This window comes from Cicer arietinum, chromosome 4 (genome assembly GCF_000331145.2).
Source record: "Cicer arietinum cultivar CDC Frontier isolate Library 1 chromosome 4, Cicar.CDCFrontier_v2.0, whole genome shotgun sequence".
Lineage (NCBI taxonomy): Eukaryota > Viridiplantae > Streptophyta > Magnoliopsida > Fabales > Fabaceae > Cicer > Cicer arietinum.
Window position 1 is genome coordinate 4,505,538 of NC_021163.2, and position 10,053 is coordinate 4,515,590.

Here is a 10,053-nt window from a genome sequence, read left to right on the forward strand (position 1 = left end):
ATGCACTTATATAAGTTGAAATTTGAGTCGAATGAGTCGCCAAAATGGGCACCTACCTCAAGTTGTTGACAAGACTTTGCAAAGAAAATGTGTAACCATTGATCAAATCCCACGCCGATACCCACGCCAATCTATTGACTTCCTACGAGTCTTCTCTTGAAAACTGCTCTACATCAAATTAATTAACTGGATACTGACTTGGTCATCTTTCTTTTTTATTTGTTGTCGTCAACCTTTACGTAGTCATCTTTAAACATTGACGTTGTCAACAATCACACTGGAGAATTCTGTTCAAATAATTTTGCAAAAATCTGATGGTCCAAAAAAAGAAGTGACATTTTATTTTTCTAGATTCTCTAAATTCTTCAATTTCTATAAATAAATAAAAAAATCATTGAAAAACAACAACCAGATGCGCAGATGAAAAACCAATGTACTATTTGACAGATCCAGAACTTGATCATTGAAGCAAACTACTAAAAATTAGAAGAAAAAAAATAATAAAACGTGAGAAAATTCTGCTATTTATTAAGTTACTTGACAAATTAGATGCTCCTAAAATAACAACAAACTCAATGATGTCTATAATTCATTCTGCCAAATCACTTCTCAGCAAACCTCCTCACTGTGCATGGATATTGGTACAAGGCAGCAAAACTTCCATGATCATTTTATGTCACTACCAGCAGATCTGAATATTCTTGGAGCCCGCCCATAAAAAACACATTCCATAGTGAAGCTTGGAATTTCCCACTATTTGAAGCAAAGCTGGTACAATCCAACTTAAAAGCTGATCCTCTGTCCAGTCTCCGAACAAAGGCCAGTCCATCGATTTTGGGGCACTAATCTCTTTTCATTCCTGTATTAATATACATTGTGCATAATAAGAGAATATTCGACAGCATCATTATTGAATATTATAACACGAACAAAGGAGGGAATATACACTACAGTGAACAAAAACCACAACTTTCTGTATTCAAGTTAATGTATAACACAAATAGAACTACTGATAAGCACTTACATAAATATTTCAAAAGGGAGCCTCTAGTGATTCATCCCAGACTTCTGCACTTCCATTAGAGACATCTTCTACATCTTCTTCCATTGAAAGCCTAATATATTCTCTATGAGCAAATCGGTCCCACTCTGTCAATGTTGGATTCTCACGTTCCTATTCAAACAAGACACGTGAATGATTACCACAGAAGTCACCAACAAAGGTCAACTTAAGAATGCAATAATTCTTAACAAATATTTTATGCACCTGACGAATCAAAAATGGGTCACGAGTTTCAAAGGCCATGAACTTGTTGAGATTGAACAGGATGTTGAAAACACTTCCTGAAAGTTTACTTCCTTTCAGGTCACGCAGAGTTACATAGTTCTCAACCTGCGGAGCAAAAACATTGAATTTGAAATTGGAAAATATCAGATAATAAATCTGAAATGACATGTCAACGAAATATAGAGAAACAGTAAAAGGGGGACTAAATAAAATTAGTTTGAGATATGCCATATGATCGAACAATCAAAAGTCACAGATGAAAAAGCAAACCTCAGGTCCAATCATGTCAATTATCTGGCACAATATATCTTCAAAAAGTACAGGCTCTTGGGCCATGCACTCCATCCGATGCAATTGCTCCTCATAAAAAAATTGCAGTTCATTCCTCGTCAGAATCCCATTTCCATCCAAATCTATGCACTTGAACCTAATTGTGAGGAGCTCAAGTCAGCTCATACAATGATGATTTAAAAAATGGAGGAATAAGTCAACCACAAACAAATTGCGAGCTTACGAGTGAATTTTGGAAATGGAGAGGGAAGTAAATATAAAGCAAATCATTGGGAAGTAAATGTAAAGCATTTCATTATCACTCTTTAAAACCTATATAGTGTTTGGTTGGGTAGAAATGAGGGGGAGGGAAGGAAAATCCCTCTTGACTCAATTTTGGCTCCCGTCTAAAATATTGGAGGGGAGAGAAGGCAAACTTATAAAATATTAAATAAACAAATGTTCCTTATAAAGAGAGATATAAACATGCAGCGATTTACATCAAACAATCCTTATATTTGCAACTGCACATCAACTAGTCTGGTAACTCCTTTCAGACAAATAAACTGGCAAATGAAATGAATAATGAATGGGAAATAAATACCAATACTCCAGACTTGGTTCAGATGACTTGTCTTCCTCTGACAGTATGAAATAAACAAAGTCTTCATATCCCATCTTTCCCTCAACCTTACTGGTAAACTTTCTTGGGACCTGAGATAATATTAAAGCAAGTCAAAATCTGAACCTTCAATAAATAATCTGATAAATCATATAAACGAAAAAGGATGGAAAGTGAACCAAACACTTTTTTGTATTTAGAAAAAGAAGGGGTGTAGGGTTGGTGGCTAAAGACAGAAAATCACAAGACAGAAGAAACATGTAATTCTTACAAACCTGAGAAAATATTCTGTCAACAATTCGATAGGTAAGTGCATGGTTACCATATCTGATAAGATTCTCTTTGTCTATCAAGAAATCATGATCTGTATCTAGCTCCCAAAACTTGCAGTATATAACATAAAAATGCTCATATGAGAAGTATCTGCAGACAGTTATTAGGAAAAGTAAAATCAATCAATGCACTTTGGGAATAATATATTATGGATGAAAAAGATGCAGTCATTGTGTGAAGTTAATAATAATGATAGTATTTTTACCTCAAAACCTTGTTGATGTCTTCTTCTTCATCGGCATGTTGCATTGCATCAATTACATTTCCACGCTTAAGCTCCCTCAGAGTCATGCAACCATTCCCGGCTCTATTAATGTAATAATAGATTCTGTATATAACAGTTTCAGCTGGGCCATTGGAAAAACAATTTAAGAATATTACACCCAGTAAACAAAAAAATTATTACACCAGATACCATAATTTGTAAGGATTTCATTTCAATAATTGACTTTAATAAAGAAATCCCGTAATCTGTGATACATGAAGACTCATACAATAACATCATGTCAAATAAATATTTTTAAATCAACAGTTAGATTGAAAGCTACTATCACATAAATTATATTTATAAATTTTGACATTAATCTATAATCATTTACTATGTCATTAAGTTGCATCAAAATTAACGTTATATGCAATTACATCGTTGACGTTGATCTTAATGCATCATGATAACATATGAAATGATTGTATATTAATGTCAAAATTTATATATGATATTAGCTTTAAATCTATCGGGCAATTTTGAATAATATTTATCCGACACGATATTATTGAATGAGTGTAACTCTTAGTGTAACTTTATTGGTGTAATTTGATCTCTCCCCTCTCTCTCTCTCTCTCTCTCTCTCTCTCTCTCTCTCTTTATATATATATATATATATATGTTATAATTAATTATAAGAGGAAATAGGAAATAAAAACTAAATACTAAAAAATATAAACAACACTCATCACATAATTTATATTTATTGGCTAACAATTCATTGAAAATTTAACTTGAATAACGGAAAACATTTACAAAATGAAAGAAAAGAGACATGATGCATTCCTTTGATGCAAGGCATTTCTGTACAGACTAGTTGTGCTGGTATTATGTCAATGGAAATATGAAACAAACGTACAAGGCAAGATTGGTTTCAGATGGGCATGATTAGAGAACCTTTGTCATGTGATAGCAAACACATGATGCAGAACCTCATAGATGATGTCTCATAGATGATGGTGACAACATATTGGTGAGACTGGTATAGATGGGAACAGGAACACACAAGTTGGAATCATTTCAGTTTGTAAAGATGAACATAAAAATGGATCAGGCACAAAAGTGGATTACTGATATGGGAAAGAGGAAAGTAAGCTGTTCAAGAAGACATGGCTTTACAATGAGACTTTTAACACAAATAACTAGCAATCTGAACAGCTGTAGCCAATGCTGCCCACAACTTGTGCTTGGGGAAACAGCTACTTCTGTCGGCATCTCGTTGTAATAATTAGAATGTTTGAAATAATCAAATAATAATTATTTTATTAGGTTCATGTATTTTGTTTTGTTATAAAAATAATGCCATAGGAAATAGAATAAATCATCATTATTATCTTGTGAATATGACACACATATATATGATCTCTGAATGTACATATATGATGCGAATTTGGTGGTACTTACTCGAGCAGATTCCTAGACTATTGCTCTACATGTCTTGGGTCTTACACTAAATAAAGTATTTGAATATTGGCAAAAGAAACAAATAAAGTATAAAAAAAATGAAAGAAAATTCTTGCTGCAAGAAACTCTAGAAACATGTAAGAAAATGACTTTTCTTGGATATTTACCCCATTGTCTTAGACTTAAGGAATTAGGAACCCCAAGAAGTTTATCAATATCACTCATTTACTGCTACCTATTTAAATGCCTGCAGCTAATAAACACAGAATTGACTTTTACCTAATATCATTAACTAGGAATGTATCACAAAAGGGTTACATCTGTCTCTTAAGGAAACTGATGATCAGTAAGTGAAATAAAAATTCCTGACGTAAAACAAAGTTTCTAGGGAACTAATTAGTGCAAAAATCTAAACTCGTTTACATCAATCAAAAATCACAAACCATATCTTTCTTGAAACTCAGGCGTGCTCTGCAAAAACTCCAGCCCTGGATGACTTGCTAAAAGTTCACGTAGGATAGGTTTAAAATCATCCTGACAAGAAGTAGAATATTGTTCTAATGTCAGAAAGATGGATATGAATATATCTCAAAGCTAATGAAATCAATATACAGGACCCAAAATAAGATGTCGCCATAGAGTGTGACTGGGCCTGAATAGATTACATATTTTGATAAAACATCAGACCAGGGCTGAGAGCACTTTTTGGTGGAGTAGAAGCAGTGTTGTTGATGGCAGGATAGACCCACCATATAAAACTCCATTGTGCATTGCGGTTGTTCAAAAACCCACCACACCATGGAGGAATGGTGGCACCATGACCACCATTTAACAACACTGAGTAGAAGTAAATTAGATGAAATGAAAAACAGAAGTAGAGTAATTATGGAAAAAAACCTGAGTAAGGTAATTAAGTTGTGGTTGCTTCAAAATTGTGTATATTTGAGTAGCTAAATCCATGGTTAACATGTTGCCATTAATCCAATAATCAATAAATGCATTCCTGTAGGAACATTAAATCACAGATTTAAGCATAAATAAATACCAGGACATAAAAAATTACAAGGCACAAGACTATTCAACAAAAGTTTCCTACACCCCACAGAAAGAAGATAATCAAATAGAACATGTTTACTTTTTTCAATATTACAAGATTTCACAGGTCACATAACTATTCAACCAGCAAAATATCGGGTGTCAAAGATTGGAATGTTTTATTCAGAAATGGTAGAGTATATGCACATGATGTACTTTGAAATATAAGTAGGATGACCTAGAAACATTCATCCCAACTAAGATTGCTATTTGTCTAAAGGGAATTCTTGTTTAGTGCCAAGCACAATAACAAGCACCTTCTCAGCAAATAAATGTATAGATCATTTTAATTTTAATAGGTAAACCCTTTAGCTGGTTAATTAAGATGAGCTAGTTAAAGGGTTAGTGAGATGTATGTAAATAAGAAGAGTGGAAGGAGAGAGAGGCCATCTTGTCATTGTAAAGAAATTTGAGTTAGGGGTGAAATGTGAAGAGCCTAGAAGTTGTGTAATATCTTTATAACTGGGGAGTTGATCCCTATTTCTGAAAATGCAATCAATCAACATTTAAGATAATGGAAAGTTGAAAAACTAGTAGGCTTATGACAATATTCATGTGGAATTGGAGAATTCAAGAAACCAAACAACCATGATGGCAGTAACTCATTCAAACATAATTCTGGTTGTACATTGAGAAAATAAAAAAATAAAATAGAACAAACTAGATGAAATGGATAATGTAGATAAGAAGTTAAGCAAAAATCCAAGCAAAGGGATAACTTTCCATTTGATTCACCAGTGAAAGAAAGTCCATAATCGATCTTTTACAAATACTGTAATTATCAGGAGCTTAGGTGTGAAAAAATCTTTCTGAATGATTCACAAAAATTGAGATGCTACTCCAACATCTAGACTGAAAACTTAGAAAAGCTCAACAGCCCAAACAAGAATCACCATCTAAGATAAAAAGTGTTAAAAGTTGTGTCCAGAAAAATAAAGCACCCACCTTGTCACAACACCTGCTCCATTGTCAATTTTTCTGAAAAGAGAAGTGGAAAAAAACGATGGCAGCTTGCATACATCCTTAGTAATTGATTTGAATTCTGACATACCAAGGAAACAAGTAAAACAATTCTCAGACCTGGCTGTTATAACTCTTTATTACATTAGAAAGTGAATTAAATACAGATCATCACTTTTTGACTTTGGCAACATTTAAAATCAGTTATTTTAACTCAACTTAAAAAAGGGACAGCATGTAATTCTAAACTTACGTAAAATAAATTTTCTCAATTATTTAGAAAACTATAATATTAAACTTATTTAAAATCATCTTTAGTTGCAACAAACTGGCTCTTTGGGCTATAAGCTAGTTATAGTGTGATATCTCACCATGCACCTGCAGTCCATCCAAATGATCATGGAATAACTGATCAATTCTGAACAAGCATTGTTCTTTTTGTTCATTTGGAGGTGGCCGTCCGTGTTGAAAGAAAAACTGCAAGCAGGGGCAAATATTTATGTTCTAAGCATTAACATAACAGGTATATATATATATATATATATATATATATATATATATATATATAGAGAGAGAGAGAGAGAGAGAAGAAAAAAACAGACATTGACACAGCAGACCAGGCATAAGAGAAAACTGTCGTTGAATGAAGTACTAAGAGAACAGAACAGTAGTCCTTAACAGGATTATATAAATTAATTGCGGCAAGTTCATTGAGTATTGGGTGTCTTTCTACTTTGAAACAGTATCATATGATTACGTTAGACTAACAAACTAGGCAATTCTTTGGCACATTTGGATTTAGTACAAAATTCCCACATATATATCTGTCACTCAGCATGCTATGGGTCTATGGGACAGTATTTCATATAGCCTTGCTTTGGTGTTCCACAAATGACTGTCTCAAGAAAAGTTGTCAATCAAATATGCAATGAAATTGGTCAACTTGGCTGCAATTGTTTTCTTCCAAGCTGATGTTTTTTCTTTTTCTGTTTTGGAGGATATCTTGTTCTCTTTTATACTTTCCCTCCCTTTTTTCTAATAAATATTACTATATGTAAAAAAAGAAAAAAGCATATCAGATTTGTTCAACCTGAGGTATCACTTCTTTGATTGGCTCACTGACAACTTTCAAAGGAGAACCCAGATTAGAAGGGCCAGCTCTCTGTTTCACAATACGAGGGGAACCAGATGAACTTCTTGGTGAAAGAGGAGGAGCAGTGCCAGCAGGAAACATTGAAGGCAAAGAATTACTAGCAGCATTTGGGCTAGAGCAACTCCCGGGAACATTCAAAGGAGCACCTGACTTAGCTTCATTGAGCAATGATGTTACCTACACAGTTAACAAGGGAGACATCAAAATAGGCTCGCAAATGCATGTTATCTTTTGTAGAGTGTTTAACGAGAACAACTTGAACATTCAAAAAAATGCACAAACGGTATGTCGTTGTAAACCAGCATTTCATACATTTCAAGTATAACCACAAGCTCATTCATTTACATGGCTTGGGAGTAGGTGAGATTTACAAGAATTGGCTGTGATAATCCTCATAAGAGATAGAACGATAACAGATGAAATCATCTACAACTTAATATATGCTGAGGATAAAAGCCGACTCACATCGAAGTCATAATTCTCATGAAGTTTGTCAAATGCAATACAATCATGTGGTATCTTTAACTAGCACACATTTTGACCTGAAGTGACAACATCGTTCCCTGTCGATATTACTATTATGTCATATTTTTTTTAAACGACAACTGCAATGACATCCTCTTCACTCCGACCCTATGCCCCTCACCCCAAACCACCAAATCATCTTATCACTCCCATTACTATTATGGCAATTAGTAAGTAGTAATGTAACAATGATGCATCTTTCTCACAAACCTTATCTAAATAATCAAATCATTGTCTGATAACCACAATTACTATCCCATCCCTTTCAGCACCACCAGCAATTTCAGATCACTTCATTCTCCATACACACACATGCATGTATATGAAAGGGTAAAAAAAAAAAATCTAACGAGTAGAATAAAAACAACCTAAAGAAACACTTCCAAAAAAAAAAAAGCAATGTAACAATGTGAAAGTTTAGAAATTGAATGAAGCATTACCAATCGATTACTTTCGGGAAGCGACAACCACTGTTCGAAAAGCTTCTCGACGAAATTGAGGTTAGTTTTGAGGGACAGAGTGGAAAACTCGGGGAGCTGCAACAATTCGACGTCCAACGACGCCGCATCAGTGACGACTTCCATACTCATCTAAACGAATCTCGTTCCAATATCTCTCATTCAAAAAAAAGGAAATCAGAAAAAAGCAGAAACAGAACTCAAAAAACGAATCCTGAATTTGATATGTGTTTTGTAACAATGGAGAACAAGTTGAATTTCAATGCATACGAATCGAAGAGAAATGCGGTTGAAGGAATTCAGATTTGGAGCTGCGGAATCAGCACGGAACCCTAGATCTTTATCCTTTGAAGAATAAATAAATCAATTAACGATATAGAATATGCATATGTGGGAGTGATCTGAGATTGGATGTGGAATGGATAGAAAGTGAGAGGAGATTGATTAATGGAAGGAAAATTGTGAGGAGATCCACGCGATTTTTGAGGGACAAGGAACAAATAATTGTGCATTAAGAGAAAGATAGACTTTTTTTTTTTCTGATAAAGGTGAAACAAAAGGAGACTTGTTTTTTTTTTTTTTTTAAAGAAAAAGAGAGACTTGTTGCTTGTATTTTTTTTTTTCTTTCTAAAGTGGTGTAAATATTCAAATTTAGTGGATAATAGATGAGGGTGTAATATTTCATTAGTGTGGGTCATATGATAAAAGATTGTCCGAAACATTTTATATATTAGAGCATGGGTTCTAATATTGTGTTGCGTCAATTTTGATGTTAAATTCTTTAGGAAAAGAAAATTGAGTGCTTTATTTTCGTATTATTATTATTATCTTATTTTGTTTTTGGTTTAAATTTAATAATATGGATGACTTCTCAAAAAATAATCCATTAAATTGGGTATTCACATACATAAATAGTAGTAGTTATTTGTTAATTAGTCGTTGTATTAAATAAATATAATATATAGATATATATATATATATATATATATATATATATATATATATATATAAATAGATATCCGTTAGATAAGTATTTAATAAATTATAAGATATGTGAGTATTTATAGGTATCTACTTATATGATATTTAAAAAAATACATATTAAAATTTTAATAAATGAACACAAACACAATACATCTTCAAGATTCATGAAAAAAGTATTGATACATTAACACATAAAAATTTACTGCAACAAAGTAATTTTATTAATTTATTAAAGAGTATTGATATCTACAATAAAAATTCTCCAATTACATCTATCTATATATTTATTAACTAACGGGTGATTGAAATATTTGTGATTTAAATTCATTTTTAGTTTTTTAACTTATTTTTTAGGTTTAGTTTGGTTCTTTTAGTTATGTCTTTTAATGCAAGTTGGTCTTTTCAGATAAAATTGATTTAGATACCGTTAATTAGTGTTTATGTGACATCTTCTTTCTCGAATCTATTTAGGGTTTGTGAAAAAGTTAGTATTGAAAAAACTTCTATATGTTTATCTAGATATACTGATAAGAACCTTCGTCAAGGCTTGGTTAGACATTCTGGTTTCAAAAGAATTAACTCCTTCGAAAAATATCTTGGTGCTTCTTTGCTTGGAAATTTTTTTAATGTGAATGTACTAAATTTTTTGTTAGTTGGTGAATAAAGTTAAATGTAAGCTAAAATATATGTTTTTAG

General features: G+C 32.7%; 1 protein-coding gene across 1 annotated transcript; it reads right to left on the bottom strand.

Annotated features, from left to right (window-relative positions):
- Positions 1-413: 413 nt before the first annotated feature.
- LOC101511864 (probable serine/threonine protein phosphatase 2A regulatory subunit B''delta) lies at positions 414-8,933 on the bottom strand. The gene is made up of 13 exons (XM_004495514.4): positions 8,356-8,933; positions 7,328-7,567; positions 6,609-6,714; positions 6,223-6,319; positions 5,080-5,185; positions 4,626-4,716; positions 2,719-2,860; positions 2,456-2,603; positions 2,163-2,272; positions 1,559-1,715; positions 1,268-1,393; positions 1,025-1,174; positions 414-859 (listed from the first exon to the last, which is right to left on the bottom strand). Exons 1-12 carry the CDS (start codon positions 8,503-8,505, stop codon positions 1,034-1,036), a joined length of 1,614 nt encoding a protein of 537 aa, XP_004495571.1. The 5' UTR covers positions 8,506-8,933; the 3' UTR covers positions 414-859; positions 1,025-1,033.
- Positions 8,934-10,053: the final 1,120 nt, after the last annotated feature.

Coding starts and splice junctions, on each gene's coding strand:
- LOC101511864 (XM_004495514.4), bottom strand. CDS start 8,505: ATGAGTATGGAAGTCGTCACTGATGCGGCGTCGTTGGACGTCGAATTG. Junction 5,186..6,222: donor GGAGCAGGTGTTGTGACAAG/GTGGGTGCTTTA, acceptor ATGTTCCTACAG/GAATGCATTTATTGATTATT. Junction 4,717..5,079: donor AACTTAATTACCTTACTCAG/GTTTTTTTCCAT, acceptor ACTTCTTGTCAG/GATGATTTTAAACCTATCCT.